The following is a 26926-nucleotide window of genomic DNA, read 5'->3' on the forward strand; positions in this document are numbered from 1 at the left end:
CCACGTCATGTCATGTCAGTCACATCACTTAGGACCCTAGAGGGGTCTTCACACCCCCAAAGTTCCACTCAGAGGGCTTGGGGGAACCCCTCTGGCAGGCATAGCCAATGACAGGGACTTGGGGGGAGTCCTTCCAGGCAGAAAAGAAGAGTTGAGCAAGCCCAGGAAGTGGGAAGGCGAAGGGTGCGTTTGACCGAGAAGTACTCCTGGTGGCCACCCTGGCTGCAGAGCAGGATGAACGCATGAGCAGAACAGTGTCCAACGGGAGATGTGGCGGACGAGAGAGTCAGGGCGCCACATCCCGCAGCTCTCTCTGGAGGCCCAGGGATGTCTGGAAACCCGAGTAAGTAGGTGGGGAAAAGAAAATAAGGCCCAAGATTCAATCCAAGATGGTTAACCAGTGGGACCTGGCCATCTGCAATTACACACAGAGCTTCAGTATAGAAAATCTCTCCTGCCAGGAGATGATGCACATAGATAACGACAGAAGAAACCTAATGGGAGTTTGGTGAGCACACTGGACGGATGGATCTGGGATGTGACACCATCTGAAGAGGAAGCAGCTGCTATCCAGGCTGAGGCCCAGGTGACCTGGCACACTCCATGCCCAGAATGCCTGCTTTGCCCTTCCCCCATCTTTAAGCCCCCAACATTCAAGGCCTGACACAAACCCCTCCTCACCCTCCTCAAAGCTTCCACTCTGAACTCTGACAAAATCTGGTCCGTTCTCCTTGCAAATCACCCCACATCTCCCTTAAGTTCAGACACAGTGATGATCCTGTTTCACTGACCCCCGACCTCTTGCTTTGTGACCACCCACTCACTTGGGCTCTCTCTGCCGCCCACAAGGTGAGCTCTCTAAGGGTAGGGTGGCAGCACCTCCCCCTGTGCCCTGCGCAGAAGGGCAGACCCTTCACTGGGGAGGAGGGGCCTGGACTAGAAGCTGGTTAACCTCTTGGCAGCAGTAACAGCCAGTGGATGCCTCTGACTGACAGCCAACAATTTAAAAGAGGATCTTGAAAAGTTAAAAGGCAGAGTCTAGTGGAGGGAACCAAAATGAAAGATATTACTGTTCAACCAATTTGGCGACTATTTTCATTAGCTTAGAAAGAGCTTCTGGCATTAAATTAGTGAAACTCTATCACATAACTATTTTTAGCAATTTATGACAAATTTGCTCAGCTGTCCTCGTCAGAATAAAAGGACTCAAATGGCTCAAATGTGCACCATAGGAGCTGCCAGAAAATAGTTTTCGCTGAAATCACTGGACACATGTTTATAACCTCTGTTCAGTATTTTTTCAGATGTTTTCACTTAGGCGGGTCCCTGAGTACCTGTGTTCTGCTCTGCTTCTTCTGCACGAGAACTCCCACCCTCACGCCACGCTGAACACTGGCACCAAGCACCATCTGCTTCACCAGGAAATCACAGTCCGATGCGGGGGACCCCTCAAGAAATGGCTGTCCAGAAAAAAACTCTTGGTTGTGACTAACCCACAGGAACAAATTTACCAGAGTCCATAGAATTTACCAGAAGCTCCTGGATTTCATCCCCAGGCAGTTCTACAGCAGGCTCAAGAAAAAGAGCTGAGGCAGTAAGTCAGCTCTGGCATACTGAAGTGACCCCCAAAATAAAGTAGCATGAGACACACCTAACAAAAATGTGTTCGTTTAATTCATGTGACAAATACTTACTGAACGCCTACTATATGTCTGGTATCGTTCTAGGAACTGGGAACACAGCAGTGAACAAAACTCACAAGACTTCCTGCCCTCACAGAGCTTACCTTTGACGGGGGCGGACAGATGATCCAAAAGAAAGCAAAATACATTCCATATAAGATTATGGTAAGAACTACCAAAAAAAAATAAAGCAGGGTAGGCGTCACAGGGACTCCAGAGGAGATGAGGACAATTTTACACAGGGTGCTCAGGGAAGGCTTCCCTGAGGAGGTGACATCTGGACAAACATCTGAAGGAGGTGAGGGAGCAAGCAGTGGGGTATCACCGGGGAAAGCAGTCCAGGCGGTGGAGCAGGGAAGCTGGGGCAGCCACAGCGGAGTGAGCAAGAGAGAGCACAGCAGGAGCTGAAGCCAGAGCTGCTCCTGCTGCCACTGGCCCGCAGCAGCGACACCAGTGTGTAGACAGGGCTGCAGGCCCAGTGGTTACTGCAGATGCCTGCAGGGGACATTGCAGGCAACACAAAGAAACCAAGAGCCCCGTGAGAACAGAACAGGCAGTCCACATACCCAGGTACACTGTCACTTAAGCGCCCCCCCCCACCCCAGGATGATAAAATGGCCACACAGAGCATGGTTTGTGCCCATGGGCCGCCAGTCTGCACCCCTGCATCCTATCCAACCCCTCAATCTATAGGTGAGGACTTGCCACCAGGGCTGGGAAGGGCCTTGCCCATGGGCTCACAGAAAGGTGGTAACAGAGTTAAATTCTGGTCAGCTGTACCTGGTGTGGCCTTTTGGAACCACAGAGAACAGGCCTACTTCCTCTTTCTCAAGACAGCCCTACAGGACAGAACAATTTCTGGTGTTTAGGATCAGTTCCCTCAAGGGTCGACGTCAAGATCCCTTCGTCACCCTTGGGGTCACGCTCCTCTGAAACCACTTGTTGGTCAATGCCACAGGGTACCCTACCCACAGTGTGCCACCAGACGCACACCTGCCTCCTTTAAACAACTCTGACCCCAGGGTCCCCACCAAAATTCATGATCCAGGGAAAGTCTTCCTAATGCTTCTGGATCCAAGGCAACTCCAGGCATACCCAAAGCTATTTCGAATCCACTCAGGAAGTGGTCATGGCATAAACAACGTAAATGAACGTTAAAATGCCACAGCCAATATCATGCTCTACTGGCTGTGCTGCAGGGGAGAGGAAAGGTAGGAAGTGCCGTTCCCTGAACATAGAGGCTTTCCTACCCACACACCCACCCCAACAGAGAGAGCTCCACAAGTGATAGTTATTACCCTTATTATAGGGCAGCATTTCTTAAAGTGAGTTCTATGGAACAAGCTTCTCTCAGAATGTGAATACATATTCCTCAAAAAGTCATTCATGGTCAATCATGCTTAAGAAATGCTGGGTTACACAAAGTTACTTTTTTCTACTGCAGTACTTAACAGAGCTTTTGATTTGCTGATATGTACTTGACCCTCCAAGAGGAAAAGTGCTAATACTCCCCAATACTTCCTGCGCATCTCTCTGTGCCAGGCCCCATGGCTCTTCACACCCTATCTCAGTCAGTCCTCATCACAGCCTATGAGGTTTGTATAATCATTATCCCCATTTTAGAAAGAATCTGTGGCTCAGAGAAGTTAGGTTGTTCACCCAAGATCTCTGTTGGGAGTTAAGAGGGGTTTAGGCAATACCAGATGTTATTCTGGCCAGGGAACTCAGAAATAGCCCAGTGACCCTTGCTCATTAGGAGGTTTCGAAAACATATTATACACATTAGGAGCAACGGCACCTAGTGTGAAATTCAAGCACCACCTTGTTTTTAGCTGGGGTGTGATGCAGAACTCTCTGTTAAACCAAGTTAGAGAATGTGGCTTAGGCTCAGGTAAGAACGATGGGTTGAGGAAAGAAAAGAAAACGGTGCCCTTTCCCCTGCCTTGTTTCAGCTCATTTCTTCTGTGTGTAATATGTGACATTCAAATTATGATGATTAATATATTTCAACATTGCACAATGTAATCATTTTCCATGGCCCTTTACCAATTCCTCCATAACCCCTCATCCTCTTCCCTCCTTCCCACCTCTGGTAACCTCAGTTCTGTTCTCTCCTATTCAAAGTTCAATATATTACTGTGATTGCTGTATCTTTCCTTTTTTTTTTTTTTTAAATGTATTTGTTTATTTGTTTATTGCACACAGTGTGGCTAAAAGCTAGCTCTATTGCCCAGGTCTGTATTCCAGGGCCTGGGGACAAAACCTACAGAGTCTAGTAAGGAAAGTACCAGGCGAGGAATACAGAGTTCAGACCTCACCTGAGCAAGACCTCCCAAGGTCTGAATCGGGCAATTGCCTTCCTTCTTCCCAACTTCCTTCTCCCTAGACTCAGGGGTTTGTCAAGATAAGCCTGAGCCTATCTCCAAAAGGCCTTGGGAGTGTGCCAGGCTCCAAAATACTTTTCTCCTCCTCCCTTCCACATGTCCCTCATTCTCACTTATTTATCCAACAAACATAATATTCATCTCATTCCCTCGGGGCATTTATCTCAATTCAGTGTTCAGAGGAAAGTAATGGGATGGGGCTAATTCACACTCATGTGCAAAGGACTGACAGGCAGGTGGTTCCACAGCAGGAATATTTACACTGATTTTACAAGAGTCTGTGACCCCCAATTGGAGCTCTGAGTAAAAGACTGCTTGCTCTGCTCACTCTCATAATTTCTTAGCTTCCCCTTGTTCTGAACCCACAAAGTAGCTAAAAACTGCAAGTTAGTTCATAACTGTTCCTATGGCAGCCAGTGCAAAGACTGCTACAGCCCTGGGCTCTCATGGCAAGAGGGAAACTACATGAGCTGGGGGTGCTTGTCAGGTCTCTCAGTGTACTGCACCTCATCTTCCATATGTCACATGCTTAGCACACGTAAACGTGCACATGCACACATGCACGGTTTAGATTGTCTGCTGCTTGAGCCCAGGGAGCCGACCTGTGGGTCCCTCACAGCCTGCCCATAATGCCCAGCCCTGCAAACACTCAGTAAATAAAGGAAGCTCGATCCCAACAACTCTCCCTGCAATTCACTCCACCTCTTGGACACATCAGCTTTGCTAAAGCTCAGATCTGATCAGGTTCTTCCCTGTCAAAAATGCCCACAAAGGCTCTGTCTCCTGTATTCAGGGCCAGCCCCTCAGCCTGGCATCCAAGCCTCCACAGCACATGCTAGTCTCCCTCACCCACCTTCCTCTCACTACTTCCCAGCACATGCCCTGATGTGTTCATCAAAATGGGAGGTGTGCTGTTTCCCAAACACACTCGCCACAACTTTTCCCAGCTGCCTGTCTTGGCTCACTGTTCTCTCTGCCTGAACCACTCACAACTCTTGTGTCCACATGATAAAACTTTACCCACCCTGCAAAGTTCACCTCAAGGGCCACCTCTTCTATGAAGCTTTTCTCCGTCCTGCTAAATGCCTGTGACTTTTCCTCTTTTGAAACCCTCAGCACTGTATGGACCCTCATGGCACTTGCCCTAACTGCAGGACCATGCCACCCGCCCCACCTGACATGAACCCACGAAGCAGCAGTCCAGCAAACATCTCTGAGACACTCAGAGTGGCCAGCACAATGTCGCACAAACAGAAGACACCAGACAAAGACTGTCTATTGACAAAGGGTTGACCACAGCACAAGAGAGCCTTCCAGGGGTGCATGTGGGACCACAGGAAAGTCTTCTGGGGTTCTGGATGGCCTAAAGCACTGCTGGTTGTCTGGCCTTCCCTGCCCGGGAAGAGCCCCAACACAATCACACACCACACATCATAGCTCAGCCTCTGCAAGGGTTGCTTTTATGGCCCATGTCACTGAGCAAGATCCTGGAGCTCCTTAGAGTTACACACACAGGAGAGGGAAGCTGGCAGTCCCGGGGGAGCTGCTCTTCCCTCCAGCTCCAGACAGGCAAAAAATGTTTTCTCTCCCATTGCATAACATGCTTCCAATGGCAACAAGACTACCACCATGGATAGGAGGAGATAAAAGCCCAGTTGACATGAGTGAAGAGAGAGAGCGGCTGCGTTTCTGCTGAGGGCACATGGGCAGGCAAGTGGGAGCAGCAGGACTGGCCAGCCACCCACATGCAACCCCTCAAACAAGCAGTGAAAAGAAAAACAAGCTCTAACCAAAACCACAGCCAGCATGTCCCGCCTGGCAGGTACCTTGGTTCTTCCTGAGGCACTTGCTCCGCAGGTGTGGTTTTGAGTAGTACTGCTCTGAGGGGGACAGTCAGGGCAAAATGCAACCCTATCCCAGCCAGGAGGGGTGGGCAGGTATAAGAGGCTAAGCACTCAGGTCTGGACATCAGAGTGACCACAGGCTGAGGGATCAGAAACCCGGGGGAGAGGCCCAACTCACCCTGGAACTCAGAAAAGTGGCCAGTATCTCAGCTCCGCACTTTCCCCTACTGTCGAGTGGGGACAGCAGCTGTCTGGAAGCCCTTATGTGACTGCCTAAGACCATATGAGGGGTCAGACACCAATGGGCCTAGAAAACTGTATAGACCCTCACCCATGCAAGCCGATGACACTAGGGGTGTGGGGGTTTGACACGCCCTGGCTTTGTGAGGATCACCTGTAGTCCAGTACCTGTGGCTGTCTACCCTTGGGGAGCTATCATAATATGGAAAGAATCCTAATTAGAGAAAATTATCTTTATGCATGTGGATGTCCATCACAGCATAAGTTATGATATTAGGGAAAAAATAGAAATCATCTAGCTAGCTGAAAACAGGGAAATGATAAAGTGAACTAAGTTTCATCTACTCAATGGAACCATTTGAAAAATTTTCAGACTTTAATTATACAGAAAATGGTGATGTGTGACACTAACTGAACAAAAATTGTGATACAGCTTGACTTGTACAATTTCTTTAATTTTTTTAGTTAAAATGAAGGTTCAATTTCCTATCTTGATACATAAAAAGACTCAGAGTGATCTGAATATATAGTATAACTCCTACTTTGCCTGAATTTCTAAAAAGCTACGTGTTTGGTAAATACTAGAAGATAATCGAAGAACTAACAATTATGATGTTTATATAGTAGCAAAGGGATAACTTTTTTCCTACGTTAATGTCATTTTCTGGTATTGTTTTATGAATGAGTGCTACTTTTAAAAGAGAAAAAGAAGTAAAGATATTTTTTAAGTAATTTAGCGTGACCCTTATGCTACAAAAGTGAAAGGGAAAAGAGAGCTTTAGGCCCAGAGAAATAACCTGGATTTCTGGGGCATACACCAGACAGGACCTCCCCAGGCATGACGCAGAGAACAAGCTTTTCTAACCCAGCCTTCCTGGGTGGGGCCAAGGGCTCAGGCCCCACCCACACTCCACTGCCACCTTCCCAGAGGAAAATTAATGCCCTGAAAGAAACAAAATAGCCAAAATAGCAAGAATGCAACAACTACATTAGAACAAAACCATCAACCAAAGCACAAAGCAACAGAAATTTCTACAATTAAAAAAATATGAATACAAAAAAAGCGGCAATAAAGAACCATGACAAACTCAAGACAGCACTGATGATGTCTGAAAACAAAGTGTCCTGAAAATTGCAGGAACTCCAAACGATCTGCTCAGCAAGAACTTCGCGATCTGCCAAGTGTTGCGCAGCGGCCAGACTTCCTAGCAGAACACGCCCAGACGCCACAGGAAACGCTAGGACTGCTGTTTTATATTATGACTATCAAATTTTAGTAACTCCTAATATCTCTTTTCTTAGGAAGGTGATATTGGGCATATGTAAAAATGAATCTCTGGAAGCGAATTATCATTCGTCTAAAGAACCCAAGAAGAGACAGAAAGTTCGGGTCTGCCAAGGCACATGTAAAACAACGCCCTCCCCACCTTCTGATGAAGCCCTTTAGAGGGCCATGGCCACACCTGGAGAGACACCCATCATCTAATCCACCTACTTCAACAGCAAAGCTCTGGCCAGAGCCTTCTCTCTGCAGTCGTCACCCCCCGAGCAATGCCAGGCTATGGACAGGGCTACCAGAACAGATTCCTGGCGTAACTCTTCTCACCATTAGGAGAGCCAGCGGGAAGGCAGCCTGAGAACTCCCTGCCTCTTGTCATCTGGCCCTGTACAATTCACTGCCTGGCTCTCCCTGTAGCTGTGCATAACCCAGAGCATAACCCGGCCTACAGTTTAGCACAGGATAGGCAGGGACCTAACAGCTCATAGAGAGAGGGAGGGAGGGAGGGAAGTGAAGAAAGGTCAGGCAGGCGTCCTCCCAGATCTCCTGCTGTCCTCTGGGTTCTTCTACCACAGCATTTCATTCAAGGCCAATCATGCACGCAGGACAGTAGGACTGGTCAGGCTCTTAAGGCCCATCTAGTCAACCTGTTTCAAAGTGTTAAGCCATGCAACCCTTTGACCAAATAGAATCCTACACAAAGCCTGATGCGTACAGCAGATCAAGATAGATGACAAGGAGTGGGGTGCGGGCAACAGAAGGGGTTAGGATAAGGATAGAACTCCTCTTCTCCCAGTTCCCAAGAACTACAGAAACCCCTTGATTCATAAAGCCCCGGACTCTTCAGAATGCAAGCTAAAACAGCTCGCCGGTGCAGTCCCCTTATCTTACAGGTGGGGAAACCGAAGCCTAGAGAGACGAAGTGGCTCAGGCAATGGCACACAAGTAGTTAGTGGCAAAGCTGGGACCAGCACCTACACCTGTGTTTCCCCCTAGACTCTAGGAGAACAGGAACCATGCCCACCTCAAACCTGAGTCACCCACAGCTCCTGCACTGGGCCTACCCAGAAAGGTCACATACAGGCTACCTGATGGGACAGAAGTAACTGCTACTTGGATTAGCAGGCCTCCAAGACAGACAGACCAGGGTTAAAACCCCAGCTCTGCCACTTAAATGGCTGTACAACTGTGGGCAGGTCATGCAGCTCCTCGGTCAGCTCTATCTATAATCTCCAGGACTGGTGGGAGGATTCAGGGAGCTGACCAAGCCACACCTGGTTTACTGTAAATGGTCACACATGCTAGCTCCTCTCTCTGTGCCCTTTTGGTGAGTTCAACTCCTCTCTCCTCCAGACCCTGCTCAGTGGAGTTTCCCGAGCCCTTGCCTTACAACTAAGAGAACATGCAGAGGCCTCCATGGTGCTGGAACTAGCTTGCAGCGACAAAGTCCCAGCCAGAATGGATGGGCTTGCTTTTCTCTGTGGCATGACAACCTGCCAATGAGAAGCGAGCTTCAGCTTCTGACTCCTGAGTTCCTGGTCGACCAGGCCCCTTCTCCTCTTTCACTTCTGGTCTGCTGGGCCAGAGCAGCAGGCCTTCAGCAAATGGGCTTGCTGTTCCCAGGGATATCAGGTTCTGCCTGATCTGGAAACTGTTGGAAAAGTCAACCAGCCGCAGTTTGGGTAACTGTTACCCAAGGCTTCAGATCACCCCTTTTCACCCCTAAGAGGTTCAGGTCATGGTTCACCATGGCCAAAAACGAGGCAATGTCCGGAATCAATCAAGGATCATTGAAAGGGGAACCCAGAAGCCAGGGACATGCATGAAGAAGAGCTCTCCAAGGCTTTCAGTCCAAGGATGACCAGCCCTGCCAGCAATTCCACACAAGCTGGACTTATGACAGCAGGACAGTTGCATCTCTTCCCTGGAGGAACAGAAGCCCAGAAAATCCTTTTAATTGTGCATCAGAGTTTCAGAAAAGTTCTATTTGATCATAATTTGTACCTCTCACATCTAGATTTGTTATTTTAAAGTTTGATAAACGCAGGTTCAAACTAGAAAGAACAGAATCACAAATTTTTGGACGGAGGGTCATCTAGCCCAACCTTTCATTTTACAAATGAGCAAACTAAGTTCTGGAGGGGGGCAGTGCATGCAAGGGGCAAAATCAGGGCTGGAGCCCACATCTCCCAAGCGCAGGGACACCATACTGTACAACCCATACCATGTCCTCAGAAATGGCCCAGGAGCCACATAACCCAGGGCCTTGCCCCTGATTCTTTGAGTAGGAAGCTCTGTTGTACACAGAGTGTGGCTGAGTCCCTCAGCCTCTCCCTCGTGTTTCAGTGGAGCTCTTCTCTCTGATACAGGGCACTGGCAGTGCTGGAGCTAAGGAAATGGATGCAAACATCAAACACCCAGGGGCTGCTGCTCCTGGCAGTTCAGGTTACCTTTGGGCATGATCTGATGCATGGCGACCGAGAGGAAGAAGATGGAGTCACTGTAGTAGGTCCCTGAGCCCGCACTGAAGTGCTTCTGCATGGCCTCCACAACAGGGAAGAGCTTGTCTGTCAGCACAGCAACATCGTGGAAGATGACCTGTAGTGGAGCACAGGAAAACCACAGGAGTCAGCCAATCAGCTCTCACCCTGAGCTCCAGACAGACACCCAACACTCCTGAGCCCAGGAAGGTAGGAAGAGGTGGCACCTATCCGGGGTCCACGAGCAGGGAGTGAGAGTGCAGAGGAGCAACAGAGAGTTAAAGAAATGGGGAAGAATGGGAAGCCAGAGTCGAGGCAGTGCAGAGGCTGGCTATGGGGACAGGGACACTAGGGGGTGGAGGTGTGCACAGGCATGCATGGGAGAGGGGTGCAGTAGAAGAGAAGTGGGAGGGAGGACAGGGAATGGGAACAGCTTTCTGCTTTTGAACTTCAAGTGGGGCAACCCTGATGGTGTAGCTCTGTGCCCAGCAACTGGAAACCATAGTAAAGTGTCTGGTCTTAGAACTCAGGATCCTCCGGATGTCTGGGTGGCTGGCACTGCTTCAGGCATCGCCACCTCCTGGTGACCTCTACATGTGTTCCACAGGCTGGTCAGATGCTTCAGCTCTGCCTCCTTTATCCAAGAGTGCGAACAATGAGAGGATCTGGCCACTGGAAAATGGAACCTGGGAAATGCTCAGTGCCACAGTAAACTCATCTCAAACCAACTCAAGAAGCATTTCTTGTGTGCCCCAGACACTCTGGAGGCACTGTGAGAGGAAGAAGGAATAACCAAGTACTATCTCCCTCAAAGCACTTACAAGTCTAGAGGTGTCACCACCTGCTGCACGGGTGGTGACATTTGCAATTAGGAAATGCTCTCACAAACACACATGGATCCCCATGACAACCCAGGACTTCACAGAGGCAGACATCACTATTACAGCCTCCAAATTACAAATGAGAAAGCAGACACTCACAGAGCTTACACTCACCCAAGGTCCCACAGCGAAGTGCAGAGTCACACCTTGACCCTGGTCTTGGGACCCCCAGACCCATGTTCTTTTCACTCTAAACACATCCTCTTCCCTTAACAGTGACCAATGAAGGAGGGAGACATCAGCACGACTAGCGATTAGAGCAGACTAGAGTACTAGTAGGACCCTGAGTTGGTTTTCCTTGTCTGCCACTATTCCAGAAGATTAGAAATCCATCCTACAGGAAGCCCCAGCCTCATACAAGATTCCAAATTACCATACCCTCTGTTCATATATGTCTTACAAGGTTTTTTTGTTGCTGCAAGTGCCCCACAGCATCTGGATCACTCCACTACACACAGAGGCACTCAAGCCAGGAGCCTGGGTATTCCTCCTCCTCCCTCCTCTGCCCTCCTGAGAGATCTGCAGGTGACGCCTTCCCACCACCCTCATCCATGGCAGCGGACAGGACAAGCCTGCCAGGCTGCCACCTGGCTGCTTAACCATCACCACACCCACTCCCAGCCCAGGAACCCATCTGAACAGGTGCCAGCAGAAAAGGTGAAGACCACGAACCCCTTGACCAGCCCATTCACTCTGTCAGTGACCTTGCCAGTGGAAGAAAGGACAGGTGTGGGCGGTGCCCAAGAAGTTCTCAAACGGGTGGGCTGCAGTCTGTCATTCACCTTTGATCCCTCCCCGTTCTCTGCCCAGGTTCCTTCCTGTCCCTGTCTTCTCAGTATCACCTGCACACCCTGAACTTCTAGAGCCTCGGCCGTCACAGCCCTGCCATGGTGGTAAACTGCCCTGACTGCTTTTCCCTACTTTATGGTTCTGATTTGGGCCTGTTCTTCCCTAATTTCTTGTATTTCTTATATATTTCCTATATATCTTAGCTACCCTCTCCCCACAGATCAGTTTTCACTCGTGTGCACTCTGAGCCTCGATACACTCCAAACCATCACTGGAGGCTGGAATTGGACAAGAGGCTGGAAGCTTACAAGAGGGTTCTCACAGAAGTGGAAGCCTCCACATTCATTAAGAAGGAAGAGAAAGAATGGACCTGCACACGCACAGACCGGGCCCCTGCGGCGATGGCAGCTCGCTCCCCTCCCAGCCCCAGCCCACCCCAAAGCTTCACAGGAGACAAATGAAGCCCATCAGCATTAATAGACTGACAAGGACAAACTGTACTCAGTACATGTTCCAGATGCTGTACTGTGAAGTCCACTCCAATGAATATTTCACATAATAAATCTACTTAAAGATAAATTAATATGTTCCATGGAATACACTTTATGCAGCAAGAAGCAAACCACAGACACTGCAAGTGTGTTTCAAAATGCCCAGGCCTCCCAAAGCCTAAAATAGGTGTGCAAACTGTGATCTCCCTGAGGACATGGTGGGGATCTGGCACACTCTGGAGCCGCCAAACAAGACCAGGGCTTTGGTGCCTGGCAGGGGCAGCAAAGCAGTGTGAAGAGAGAAAAAGAAGGGAGTGGAGAGAGAAAAGACCACCCTTTGTCCTTCCCGCCTCCCTTCCAAATCCCCCACCTCAGGAGCTACAGGACAAATTGCCATATAACCTAGGAAACCTGGTGCCTCCCATATTGAAGGCAACTGGCCAATGAGAAGATCCAAAATGATAGTGCGTGCCAACTTGAATACATGAGTTTTAGGAGGTAGACAAAAAAATCAAATCACGGTTGTATTAATTTATTTACATACACACATTTAAAATTAAAATCCTATTAAGTATAAAATACCATTTTCCCACACCCAGCTTACAAAATAATTTCTTTTTCAAATCCTTCCTGCACATCAACAATAATGCCTTTATCAACCCTAGTGTCAAGTTGGGTCACCCGGAGCACATCATCCTCAGTAGACATTTAAGATGTGTTAGATACAGCTCCTTGTGAATCTATGCAGGATGTTTTTATTGGAAATGTTGTTCCAGCCCACAAGAACCCACATTCATATCATTAAGGCAGTTGATTTTTTCATCGGCCTATAATCATGTATTTGTAGCCACTTACTAATCTTTCTTTCATTTATTCTTTCTTTTATTAGTGATCTTTGGGCTTGTTTATAATAATAATACTCCACCCTTAGAATTATGAGGTCAGACCCCTGACCCCAAGGAATAATGATTAAATCTGTTAGATTTCTTTGCCTCCTTTTATTTCCTAATTAATTCTAGAAGCAACTAAATTCAGTAATGATTGAGGCTTTTTTCAGGCTAAGGTGTCTTGAAATGGTACTCTGTTGTTCAAAACAAAAGTGTGTAATTGAGAAAGTGCTGTGTAATATAAGAGACTTTAGAAAGACTCAACTCTTTTGAAAAGGACAGTTGTGGGAGGACGGGAAAAGAGAGGGGAAGCTTGCCCCATATTCTACCATGCAATACATACGTGACACTTCCAACACAGGGAGGAAAAGGCAACCAGTCATGGCAGAGCCTGGGGCCAGCAGGAGCAGGTGTCTTTGCCAGCCTGGCCCCACGCTGGCTGGCACAGAGGGGCCTGAGAGCCAGGTCCCTGCTCCTCTCAACATTCGCCAGGGATGTAAAGCCACACCAAGCCCTTAGCTCTCTTGGTAGAGAAAACTCATGTATAACTTGCCTGCCCCTCTGGGAGTCATGTCACAGCCATGCTCTTGGAGCCAAGAACAGAGGTAGTGAGGGCTGGCCCTGAGCACAGGAAGGTGCCAAGTTTCTGGGAAACCCCAAAGCCTGCTTGAAGAACAGCAACTCCTCCAGCTGCAGGCAGCAATGCCACAGGTTGTCCGGAGGCTGAGGATCAGCCAGAAACTGTCTCCAGAAGAGCAGTAGGAGAGGAGACTGACAGTGCAAAGCTTGGGAAAACCTATCCAAATCTAACATTCCTGGTGCACCTCACTACATGCTGAATCCCTTGACTGCAGGAACAACTCGTCCTGAGAGACTTCCCAGAGCACTGGGTAGGAAGGATTCTGCATGCAACACCTGGGCTCAGCAAGAAATCATGCCATCATCAACAGAAGCACGCTTCTCACGTAGTTATCTATCATCCCACTTGCTGGGCCTCCAGTTTTGGCTGGAATCACTCAAGATGCAGAGTGGCTCCTTATTCAGAGCATGGTCCTGGGTTCAGATGCTAAAATGCCACTTAGTCACCTGGCAACCCTGGTCAAAACACTTAAACACCCTTGCTCATATAGAATATAGGAAAGAATCATGTTGCCTGTCTCATGGGGATCTTATGAGGAATGTAGTGGGTGCTCAATAAAGAACAAGTGACATTGTTTTTACCCCGTTCCAATACAGTTAGAATGCCTTTTCCATATAAGAATGCCCAGATTTGAGAAGAGAATGTGTTCTGTATTTACGTAGTCCCAAGAAACTGCAGGCAATAATTGGAGCTGCCCAGCTCAGCAGTGCTCTGGCTGGATGGAAGATAGTTCCAGGTCTTCCTCCTGCTACACTCAGCCCACACCCCTAGTCCTGCCTCTGCAAGGGGCTGCCCAGTGCCCAACCAGAAGGTTCCTTCCACACTCTTCATGCTTAGTGTGAAGTACCTATTTGCAAACTGCTTCTAAAGTTTCTAAAACAATCCAAGCCCACAGGTAAATTAAACACAATTCTAAATAGAAGACGTCTTAATGAATCAGAAAAACTGCCTCCAGTTGGAAATAATACCTTCCCTCTGCCAGTCTCCTGTTCTCAGGCCTCCTGCAGCTTGGTATGCCTTCTCAGAGCAACGGCAGGTCCCCCATGACCCCTCAGCCCCATACCCTTTAGGACAAATGAGGGAACAAGCACCACAGAATGACCTGCTCTGAGGGCAGTGGGCAGGGACAGAGCAGCCGTCCCCCCAAGGCCAGTCAGCTCCCACAGCCACATCACTAATCTGAGGGATCTTAGTAATCAACAACAAGAGCTGGACAAAAATGATTTTCTGGAAAAAAATTACTTCCTCATTGACCTACACTATGAATGTGAAGGCATATTTCTACAAGGGAAAGAAAAACTTGATAACAGACTGGCAGTCTTTCAATTCCACAAACATGCCAAACACGTGCACACCTCAGGGCCTCTGCACTGGCTATTCTCTCTGTTCAGAGCACTCTCCCCCAGTATCTCCTCGTGCCTGGATCCTTCTAGCCCTTCAGGTATTAGTTCAAATGTCACGTCCTGAGATTTTCCCTCACCAAAACATGTGGCTACTCGCCCCCTCCCACCAACACACACACACACACCACAAACATACATGCACATACACGCACAATCAGTTCTGGCTAATCCATTACTAGATTCTCTCCATAACACTTATCACCACCTGACATGTCATATTTTAAGTGTTTAGTCATTTATTGTCTGTCTCCCCCCAGCTCCCAACCAGCCTGTCAGGCACCATGGGGGCAGGACCCTGTCTATCTTGTTCACTGCCGTGTATCCAGCTCTTAGCCAAGTGCCTCACACACAGGAGAGGCTCAGTAAGTGTTGCTATAGGTAGGAATGAGAAAATAAATGAGCAGAGATCAAAGCATCCAGAGAGAGGGGTGACATAACAACCTGCTCCAGGACACAGAGCAGTGGCCCTGCAGGACATGTTCCCGGGATGACCTGAGAGCTCAGCAGCTCCTTCCTACCCCAGGTCCTCTTCCCAGGCATGCACGTGCCCCTTCATCTCCACCCCAGCCCTTGCCCAGAGGAGAGAACTGTCTTCCACATGGCACTTATTCTAAACCTTCAGGAACACGGGCCACCTTTTCACCTTTAACCTACTGGTTAAAATGTCCAGTAGAGCCAGGCAGGCAGGAATATCTCTCTGTCAGTAGGAGCTGTTGCTTAAGAAATTTTGTATCCAACTTGCAAGCTGCTTCACAGTAACCCTGTCCTATTTTTTTAATTTTATGTCTGAAATTTATCAAAGGTGTTTCCTTAAATGAAGTTTTTTTGGACTAGGGAGCAATAGATTGAGTGATAAATGGGTAGAGCAACAGATCCATTGATCTCTCTTTTTTAATCACTAACAGGTCCTAAAAACACCATCAGTTACCAGTGGCTGCATGTTGCTCCCCTCCAATAATTTTAACTCACTTTGAAAACAAAGACCTCCCAGGATAAGTGAAAAATGCTCTGAATTTGTTAGTTTTAAATGAAAAAGGTAAAAACAATAATCGATGTGCAGCTTTTAAAAGAAAAAAAAAGATCCACAGGTTGGGTCCCTCCCTAATATGATTTTTACCATTTCTGCAAGATGCCCTAGATATAATCTAATTTCATCATGCAGAACCACAAGCAGCTGAAGAGAAAAAAAGAAGACTGCCCATCTAATTTCTAAAGCAGTTTCCAATACCCATTCTTATGACCCACTTTACTAACACTTCAAAAGCTACAGCCGCCGCCCCCTTTGTCCTCACTACAGGGCGTCCAGTCATCACAACACAACTGTCTGCTCCCTCCCCAGCCTCATCCCACCTCACACTTACTATAGTAAGAACCATCAGTGGTTCCCAGGTAACCAGAGGTGCAATTAATGTTCTGGGACTCCATCAAGACTGCCAACATTTTAGCAGAGATGGGCCATATTCCAGTTCTCCAAGGCCTTGATATGACCAAGGCAGGGTAGGACAAGCAGGAAAGATAACATGACAGAGACAGGCCCACTGGAAGGTAGGTGACTGATGGCCAAACAACATCAACAGGAAGACATGCCTCCAACAAGCCTGCAAACTTTGCTTGAGCAGGAGTGTAGCTCTGGGTCAGAGGGTCTCCAGCTTCAGCGTGTAGAGGTTCTCGCTGAGGAACCTTGTAAAATGCAGATTCCTGGGTCCTGACCCCAGAGATTCTGAGTCAGGGTCTGGGGTGAGGCTCAGGAATCTTCATTTAAAAACCATCCCCGGGCCAGCCCGTGGCTCACTTGGGAGAGTGTGGTGCTGATAACACCAAGGTCACAGGTTCGGATCCCTGTATAGGGATGGCCGGTTAGCTCACTGGCTGAGCGTGGTGCTGACAACACCAAGTCGAGGGTTGAGATCCCCTTACTGGTCATCTTTTTAAAAAAGTAAAAATAAAAATAAAAACCATCCCAAGTGACTCAGCTGTATGTGGTCCCCAGACACTCTGAGAAGGGAGGTCATGGATGACCCCTCCGTACTCCATGCCAGTCAGGCTGCCTCACGGTGCCAGTTGGGTTCAGCTCTTGAAATCACACTGCAGCAAGGCAATGGGCAAATTCTGGAGTGACAAAAGAAGAAGACCAAGGTAGCACAGTGACACCAACGTGATACCAGGTCATCTGAGGAGCAGCTGAAGGAACGATGGGTTTGCCCTGGTGGGTTAGGGAGAAGGTGGAGAGGATACCACAACCTCACATGCTGACAATCCATTGTCCTCAGCAGCTCCATCTACCCCACTCATGTTTTCAACTTGCTTTATTTTCCTGCCTGTAATGAAGAGAGCATAACTGGCTACACCCCTCCCCTCTTTCAAAACCCCAGTTCTCTTTCAGGAGCTCCTCACAGAGCTTCCACGATCAGTTCTGAGGAAAACAAGCCTGTCATAACTGGAAGAAAGACAAGCCCAGGCTAAGGAATTAGATGAAGTGCCCACTCTGTGCCCAGTGTAGCCAGACCAACTTTTCCTCCTCCTCACCCTCTTCTTGTCCTTGTCCTCCTCACCGCCAGCATTAGGAAGGTCTTTGGCAAGCACGTAAAGAGATGAAGACTTTGTTGGCACGACGATGTGTAGAGGTGGTGCATGGAGAACAAGCAAGAATGAGGTTGGTCTGTGTTGCAGGTGTTCCACGCTGTGGACCTTCAAACACCTGGGGCTTCCAGATGAATTTCCAGATGACCACCAGGAGCTATGGCAAACCAAGGAGCCATGTCCCTCAAGGGTGAGGAAAAGTCAGAGAAGACACAGAGAGAAACGCTTTGAAAGGAGTGGAGAGCAGTGCAGAGAGACAGGTAGTGAGCCCTAGACAGGCTGATCATGAAAGAACCAACCATAAGGCAGCTCCAGAGGAAACGTGGGGGCTGCAGGGGTTGTGCTGTCCTCTGGACTCTGCATGTGTTCATGACCAGTTGACAGTGACTTTAGAATGTGGCCACAGGCCCTTGCAGACATTCCTGACATCGCTGAGGGGTTCCACGGCATAAATCCATGATTTCTCACACAGTCCACCAACCTCCCACAGCCCTGCAGCCCCTCTCCAGCTCCCCGGGCCACTCAGAGCCCGCTGCTCCGCCTCCTGGTCCTGATTCCTGCCATCAACATTGAGCAGCTATTTCTAAAAACAAATGCACAGAGTCACTCCCCACCTTTTTTCAGCACCCACTAAAGAATACTTTGATTGAACTCTGCTTAAAGCAAATAATCCTTGCATAGTGGATATAAGTACTCCTGAATTGGCCCCATGTATAAATCATGAGGTTTTGATATTTTACATTTAGTACTAAATTTTCCTGACAGTAGAAGCCAGTTTTTACAAAATAATGGGTTTTTTAACCCCCACCCCCCAAATAGATGGGAAAAGTTATGAAAGAGAAGGAAAGCAGGAATGGAGAAGAGATGGCAGAAGAGGGAGAAAATTGCAGACTGGAGGTTTTACTGTGAAACCTTGGGCTGAACTTTTACAGTCCACCTACTCAACAGGTCAAGCAGTTGTAGGTCTGTCCGGTCTTCTTCATCGGACTCCCTGATTTGTTCTTTTCTGTGTGGGAATCATCCTGTGACCTACGACCCCCAAAGAACATTGAGGTTTACTACAAGGGACACCCACAGGGATGCACTTGGCCAGCTTCCTACTTCAACCAGGTGGGCAGGACAGTGACTTCAGCCTGCCACTCTCCTACATCCCACCCCTGTACATGGTCTCCCTGAGAGGCCTGGCTGCCTTAAAACAGGTGCTGAGCCTCAGTCCCCTCTGGCCACCCACTCCCCCAGAGCCCAAGCAGGGATCCATGGTGCCCAGAGTGCCCGCCCAGCTTGGACCATCAGACTCCATGGCAGGCTCGGTAACTTTCCTGGCTGCCTGTTCTCCTAGGTGTCATGAAACCCCCTCGTCCAGTGCTCCCATCACCATATGGTACACATACCACCTGAGGGTACAAAGGGGAATTCTAAGAGGTACACAGACCAACCATTTTAGTACTTTAATTTATTTTGATGTGCAAAATATTAGAAAAATTAGTAAAAACACTTTAGAACTGTGACTTCACGGATATTACTTCAGGAGAGGCTAAGGAGAAAGGAAGGAAAAACTGAGTCAGTGTAAAATACATGCTAAGTAGGTAATGCTGCAGGTGGTTCCAGGGCATTGGCAAAAACCGTGAAGAAAACCTTCAGATGACCTGATTTTGGTGATACTGTTCATGTCCATCACCTCCTTTTGCAGGTGAGAGGATGGATTTAAAATGCCAAGCACAGTGCTGGCAGCCAGGAGGTGTTCAGCACACTGAGCTCCAGCCTTCCCCTCCGTCCCCTATGTCATACAGGCTGACGTCAGAACCAGATCACCTAATCCCTCATCTAAAGCCTCTCACTAAATCCCTTCCTGTAACCTGAAGAGGTTACATCCACCAGGTGTTAAAGACCCAGCACCTCTCTAAGCAGCTCATGGCTCACATCAGGCACATGGCACATGACAGGCACACAGCATGTGACAGGCAAAGGCTCACATCAGGCACATAAAACATGACAAGCACAGGGCACACAGCAGGTACATGACAGGCACATGGTAAGAACAGGGCACAGGGAAGGCACACAACAGACACATGACAGGCACATGGCACATGACAGGTATACAACAGGCACACAGCACATGGCAGGCACATAACAGGCACATAGTACATGACAGGCACATGGCACATGACAGGTATACAACAGGCACACAGCACATGGCAGGCACACAACAGGCACATAGCACATGACAGGCACATGGCACACAGCAGGAACACAGCACACGGCAAGCACATGGCATATGGCAGGCACACGACAGACACATGACAGGCACACTGCACATGATAAGCACACAGTACATGGCATGCACACGGCACACAGCAGGCATATGACAAGCACTTGGCTCCAGTCAGGCACACAGCTCACTGGCATCTGCTCTTCATGGCACCACAAAGAAACGAAACAAAACATATATCAGACAACAACATAGACAAACATGAGCTCATTCAAGCTTCGCCGTGACTGTGCCCTTTATAAAGGAGGCAGCCGTGGCCAGAGAGATGAAGTCAACTTTCCAAGGTGACCTGGGGGATGGCCGGGGTCCAATTTGAGCCCAAGTCCTGCCAATTCTAGAACGCATACAGTCTCTCAGTCAGCAGGGCTGCCCTTACTCCACTTTTCTTACCCTGCTCCCTCACTGAGGGGCAGAGCTCCCACGGAGTGCCTACTCTACAAACACGAGCTTCATAAACATGCTGTTTATAGCCCTCTTGATGCCACAGACTTCAAGTCCATGTTTGAGTAAACTCCAGTGTAGGAAAACTCATCATTTCCCACCCCAGCCTAAGCCTTTTCCTGGATCCAGAGTCCCTCCACTGCTCACCACTTCCAGAGCTTCCACCCAGTCAGTCACCATCCTCTCTCCCCAGGGCCAGGACGAGGCCTCCCAAAGGATCGCCCCTCAATTCTCTTCTCCACGCGGCGGCCGGTTATTCCCCTCCTTTCACTCAGAGTCAAGGCCAGAATCCTCCCTCCTCCCGTGACCACTGACATCCTACCTACTCCACTTCCCCAGGCCACGCACTGAGCCTCAAACACACCAGGCACCTCCCACCTGACACCCACTCACCCGAATGCTCCTCCCCAGTGGCTGCCTGGCCAGCCCCTTCCCTCCTTCAGGTCCCTGCTCAATGCCAGCTTGTCAATGCCAGTTTCCCTGCCGACTCAATTAAACATCACAACCGCCCCATGCTCCTGATCCCTTTTACCCTACTAACATGCTGTATCATTTACTCACTTGCTAACATTCTACATAATTTATTCATCTGCTTTTCATGGAACAAAGAAACGAAATGAAACCTACCCCTTTTGAGCCCCTGCTTCACAGTCACCCAGGCAGCCAAGTAGACAACTTTTATTAGTTCATTCAATCCTCTTCCTGCCAGAGCATAAGCTCCACAAGGGCAGGGACTTTTCACCTGTTCAATCTCTGCTGTTTGTTGATATACAAAGCTCCTAGGACAGTGCCTGGCATAGGAGACACACAGTAAATACTGGCTGAATGAAGATTTCAGATAGCAATACTGGATAGGGTTACAGGGACCTTAAAAATGCTCCTCTCAAAGAAAGCATGTTTCCTTTACCCCTGGATTTTGCGGGCCACTCAGGAGGGCCAGCAGCAGCCTGAGGCTTTCCTCTATCAGCATAAACCTGTACTGGCCTTGAGCTCTTGGGATTTGAGGACATTCTCTCAAGCTATCTGAAAGAACAGAACGTTTAACTGGGCACAGCTGATGCCACAGGAAGGAGACAGCCAGGTCATCCCGGGCCACAGCTGCCTTCCTGCAAGGCAGGTTCCCCCACCATCCCCCACCCCCCACCTGCTGGCCTTCCAGGGCTCAGGCCTAGCAGCCCATGACTAGGAAATTGGAGGCTACCTGCTAATTGCAAAAACCAAACCACGTGTAGCACTAAAAGGCCACACAAATTATTGATTTGACCCCTTGTGTTTCAGAAAGGAAAACTGGGGCCCAACAAGGTGGGAAGGGGCTACCCACAGGTTACAGGACAAGTCACTGGCTTCTCATACAGCCCTGTCCCCCCGCCTGCAAGGGTGTGAGGGAAAGACAGACCAACATGCACCTTCCTCCAGAGGCACTCTCCTCTCTGCCCTCATTCACAGAGATGCTGAAAACTCTGGGGAAGACTGGCCCACGTCTCTATACAACCAGGAAGTTTGAGGTGGCACTAAGGAGCCACTCAAGTCTGCCCTCAAATTTTCCCTCCTATCCTCTTCCCAAAGTTTCCCCCAAGTTTCTACCTTCTGTCTCAAAGGCAGCAGGACCCACACCAAGGAAAGGGAGTCCACTCCGATTGCTCAGGAGACCATGAGGTGAGGAGGGGTATCTCTGCACTGGAAGAGCTCAGTAGCATCTCCTAAAGATGAAGACACAGATGCCCCAGGACCAGTTAACCCCTTCCAGGTGTGGAAACTGGAGGGCCTCAAGCACATCTGTGCATGCAGGTGTGCACCTGAGTGTTCACCACAGCAATGTCTGGGATAGCAAAAAAAAGGGGAACCGCCTAGCCATCTCTCGGATGGAAAATGGGTAAACTGAGGTCTACCATAAGGAAATACCACACAGCAGCCAAAGTGACTGAACAAGATCTACATGTATCTACTGGGATAACCTTAAAACCACAATGTTGAGTAAAAAAAGAAATATGAAAAGGATATATAAAATGAGAACATTTATATATGCTTAAAACATACAAAGCAATAACATATATCTCTCTTATGCACACATGGACAAGGGGAGAAGGGAAAGAACAGGTACATACACACTCCACACACATCAGCTCCTCCTGTGTGACAGTGAGCACCTCTGGAGAGAGTCGACGGGTAAGCAACAGAGGCGGGCCTCAGCTATATCTATAGTAGTTAATTTCTTAAAAAAAGAATTGGAAGCAAATACAAAATGTTAGCACCTATTCAACCTATACTGTAGGATCAGAGGTTTCTGTCACACTTTTTCCTGAATTTTTCTGTTTTGATTTGCTTCATAATTTAAAATTTTTATGTTTAAAAATAAAATACTACTTAAGAGGAGCGAAAGGGCAGTGCAGCATGAATTACCACTTTATGGTGGGAAGGTAAGGAGTGAGCCCTCAGAGCATTACTGCCGGGACTGATTTCTACATATTAATTTGTGGGTACAGGGCCACAGAGGAATGTGAGGTGTTCCTTGTGAAGAACCAAGGAAGGGTTCCTGGGTAAAATTCAAGAGAAGAAAATCATACACACAGAGATGTTCTCTGTGGTGTTATTTATAGTGTGAAAAATCAGAAACTCACAGAACTGCTCACAAAAGAAATGACGATAAGGTGTGTTATGGCCACATGAGCAATAAGCACAGGACAGGACAGCAAGATGGGGAGAAGTTTCTGACATGGAACATCACGTGTGGGTCCCCTGTTAAGTGAAGTGAGCAGAGGACAGACTTTTCCTGCTACCAAAATTAGGCCTGCAAGTGACAAGGGCCCAAAAGGAACGTGGGAAGATGAAGATGGTTTGTTAGAATGAGACGGATGGTTTACACCACCTACAGAAGCAGGTCACAAAGGGCTCTCAATGGGGTCCGTTCACTGCTCCCCACTCTTCCTTAAGCACTTTCTCCTTCCACGTTCTCACAACCCACTCCCACCCCATGGCCCTGGGACTAGGCTGAGTCCTCAGAGCTGAACACTCTCATGGGCAGTGAGATTTCCCTCTCACATTTCCAGACTATAACAAATCCCCCAAAGATTTCCAAAAATCAAGTCCGGATGCTGCACATGTCTCAGAAAAGGGCTTGGAAGTCAACAGTTCTGGAAACTACGAGATCAAATGGCAAGATCATATTGTATTTCCCAAAGCCAGCTACTTAGGACAGACCTTCTGCCTCAGGTAAAAGAAGTGTTTTCATTTTGCATTTGCTCTAAAAAGTCTTCCAACTCTCTGAGAGAGCCTTATCAGTAAATAAGGGGCTACCCACAGGTTCCAGTTGCTCTTTTTATTTATTTATTTATTTTTTTAAAGATGACTGGTAAGGGGATCTCAACCCCTGGCTTGGTGTTGTCAGCACCATGCTCTCCCAAGTGAGCTAACCAGCCATCCCTGTATAGGATCCGAACCCATGGCCTTGGTGTTATCAGCACCACACTCTCCTGAGTGAGCCACGGGCTGGCCCAGGTTGCTCATGTTTCTGATCAAAGCAAAAGCTGCTTGGTGAGTCTGAGGAACAGACATGTAAACAGAACCAACCTACGTAACACCTTACATCCTCTGCAAACGGTGCTCACCAAACTCGACTGTCCAGCCATTCACTCTTCCCTGCTGAGGGGAGTCACTAACTAGGTTGAGTTTCAAACTGTAACACACAGAGGAAAATGATGCTCTCATGCACGTCACAGGGGCACCCACCGACCAGCTCCACACCAGGGAGCACCACCCCCGGGGCACAGTGAACAGTGCCTCTGTGCTGGGTAGCATGTGGCCGCATTCCTAGAGGGCACCCCCACATGCCCTATCCATCAGCTCACCCCAGCTGAGTGGGCCCACACCAGCAACCCTTCATGAGCAAGCCCACAGGCACAGGCACAGTGGGCAATCAGGGACCCGAGACTCTGGCTGTGATTTAAATGTCAGCAGTGAGGGACAGTGTCTATCCAACTCTCCAGGCCCCATCAGGACCAAAGCCCCACCCTGCACCCACCACAGGTTAAACTTGCCCTACGTCAGGGAGTCATCAGCAACAGAACAAGCATCCGACCTTCCCAACCGCAGGACACAGGTTCACTCCTTACTAGGGTATTTCCACATTACCATCCACTCATTCCTTGAGCCAAAAGCTTCTTCCTTTTCCACTGTGGAAAAACAGGGCCACAGCGGGTAACGCTGCTCAACTGAGCCCTCTGCACTCAGTCACCATCTCACTGGGAACATACACAGTGGGTGGGCTCGGGAGCTCTGCACCAAACTTGCTCTTTTAGTTTGTGAGACAAACCTGAGCTCTACACAGCCAGCTCGCACAGTCCAGGTTCGGACGTGGTCACCTGCACCAGGATCTGAGCTGACGATGGATGAGCAAGTGAAGGCCAGCGGAGCAGGACCACGAGACGGAATCCTAGGGATGGGCACAGCCGCCTGAGGGCAGGACACACACCTGGAGGGCCTTCACGGGTGGCAGGGCAGCCATTCCTAAGGGCCACACCAGATATCTGGTGTTTGCTGGGCACCAACAGTTTCTTTGAACATGTTAATTCACTTAATTTCATTCCCACATCAATGTTTTGAGCTAGGAGGTATCACTGTACCCCTTTTGCAGATGAGGAAGTAGTTCAGAGAAGGCAAGCTACCCACTGCCTCCCAGAAGGATGAGGTAGAGCCGGGATCTGAACCAGGCCCATCCGTAGCCAACACTGTACTCATTCAAGAAACACATGCCCACTCCTGCACTAGGCTACAGCAGGAGAGAGAGAAAATCAGACTTGGACCCTACCCCTTAAGGCCTCCTAGTCTGGCAAGCTCACCAATGCTGCATACAGAGCAGTGGATAATAGCAGCATCAGAAAGACCGATAAAGCAACAGGTCTTCAGAGGGAGTGGACTCTCCAGGTGGGGTGTTTGAGTTGGACAGTAAACCAGCAGAATAGGAGGTATCTAGAGCACCTACTGTGTGTTGTGTAGATTAGTTCACATAACTGGGAGTCCACTGCCTAGGACCCAGAGGTTCTTGTAACAGACACAGTAGGACTGGGGTTGCAGGGGTACAGAACCAGGCAGGAGACAGCAGCAGGACTACTTACACACAGCTCCCCTTCCCCCCAACAGGCTCAGCCCCAGGGAGGCCATTGAGCTCATAGCGGGCTGAACAGGGCCGAGCAAAGGGACAGTGGCAGCCCTTCAGAATGGCTCTGGGGCCTGCATCTGACGAGGCCCATTCAGCTTCACTGGAGCAGCACTCAGTGGGGCATGAATCAAAGCCATTCAATGTACACAAAACACAGTCAACTGCAGGGCAGTCACAGGTAGGTGAGATCCAAAAAATGTGCCAGGCTGGGAACAAAAACAGAAGACAAACAAGTACACAGAGACAAGCACAACCCAGAACTGGCTTCAGAAACAAACAAAAAGGAAAGCAGGCAGAGAGATAGGGGGCAAGAAGCCTGAAAGGAGCACAGGAGACCTAGATCCCAGACCCCCTTGTCCACTGACCAGGTGTTTGACTTTGAGCAAGTCACTTGGCTTCTCTGGGCCTCAGTTTCCTCACAGGTAACATGAAGGGACTGGACTACAGAGCAGGGACAGGACTCCCTCCAGCCCAGAGCTCTGTGACCTGCTACCAAATGAGGGAAGAGGGACTCCAAACATCACAGTCTTGCAAGATCCCACGTACTAAAAAGAGGCTCCCAGCTGTTTCCACGGGGCAGAACCTGGAGGAAGAATGAGAGGCCTGCTCTCTGCAAGCCACCTGGTTGCCCTCAACCAGCTGACACAGGAAGAGGACACCTGTGCAAGGCTCAATGAGCAACAGGCATAGGCGTGGGAACTGTAGAAACAAGAATAAGCCATCAAAATAAACAGGCATTACAGACATCAAGGCACAATGCAGGAGAGACAGAAAGACAGGGTTCAAATCCTGCCCAGCCACTTCATAGCTGTATGACTCTGAGCCTAAACCTAACCCTGTATGGTCCTGCTCTGGGCTCCAGACCCTCACCTGTGCAGCCTCTTTAGGGGAAGCTACCTACCTCCTCATGGGTCTAATGGCTCTGCAGATCAAATGAGAGAATGAAAGTAGGACTTAGCATAGTGGCTGCCACTTAGGAGCTCATTCATCTATGGCAATTGTTGCTGTCACTGACAATGATGATAAACCTATGAGAGATTAACATCCCGGGTGATTCTACACTCCTCACCCCGTCAGCCTCCTCAGGACTGAGGTGCAGCCTGGTTTGAAGCAGAGACCAAGAAATAAACCACATCTCCCGGACAGTCAGCAAAGAGGGCTTGGCCAGGCTCTCTTGAGGCACTGCTCCAGGAAGAGGTGAGCAACAGCTTCAAGACTCCCTAATCTCTTACCCTCCTCTTCAGGACAGGCCTGGAAAGGACATTTGCTTTGCAACCTCCTAGTACCCAGTTTGCACACATCAGGAAGAGAGCTAAGAATATTACTCAGAGCTGGAATTCCCCACCCATCTGACAGATGAGACACTGAAAGGCCTTGCCAATGGAAGTCAGGGTCAGAGACAGACCTAGAAGCCAGGACTACTAATACCTGGGCAGGACTCTGTCCACCATGCTTGCATGGAAAGTGAATGCCTGGGGGCA

The 26926-nt window shown here is 48.9% G+C and overlaps 1 protein-coding gene across 1 annotated transcript in view; it reads right to left on the reverse strand.

Annotated features, from left to right (window-relative positions):
* The window catches only part of XXYLT1 (xyloside xylosyltransferase 1), a 173126-nt gene that overhangs the window by 134353 nt on the left and 11847 nt on the right, over positions 1 to 26926 (reverse strand). The window contains exon 2 of the mRNA XM_063106636.1: positions 9880 to 10027. Coding sequence (XP_062962706.1) covers positions 9880 to 10027 — 148 coding nt within the window. The remainder of the gene's footprint in view (positions 1 to 9879; positions 10028 to 26926) is intronic.

The sequence above is a fragment of the Cynocephalus volans genome, chromosome 1 (assembly GCF_027409185.1).
Source record: "Cynocephalus volans isolate mCynVol1 chromosome 1, mCynVol1.pri, whole genome shotgun sequence".
Classification (NCBI taxonomy): Eukaryota; Metazoa; Chordata; class Mammalia; order Dermoptera; family Cynocephalidae; genus Cynocephalus; species Cynocephalus volans.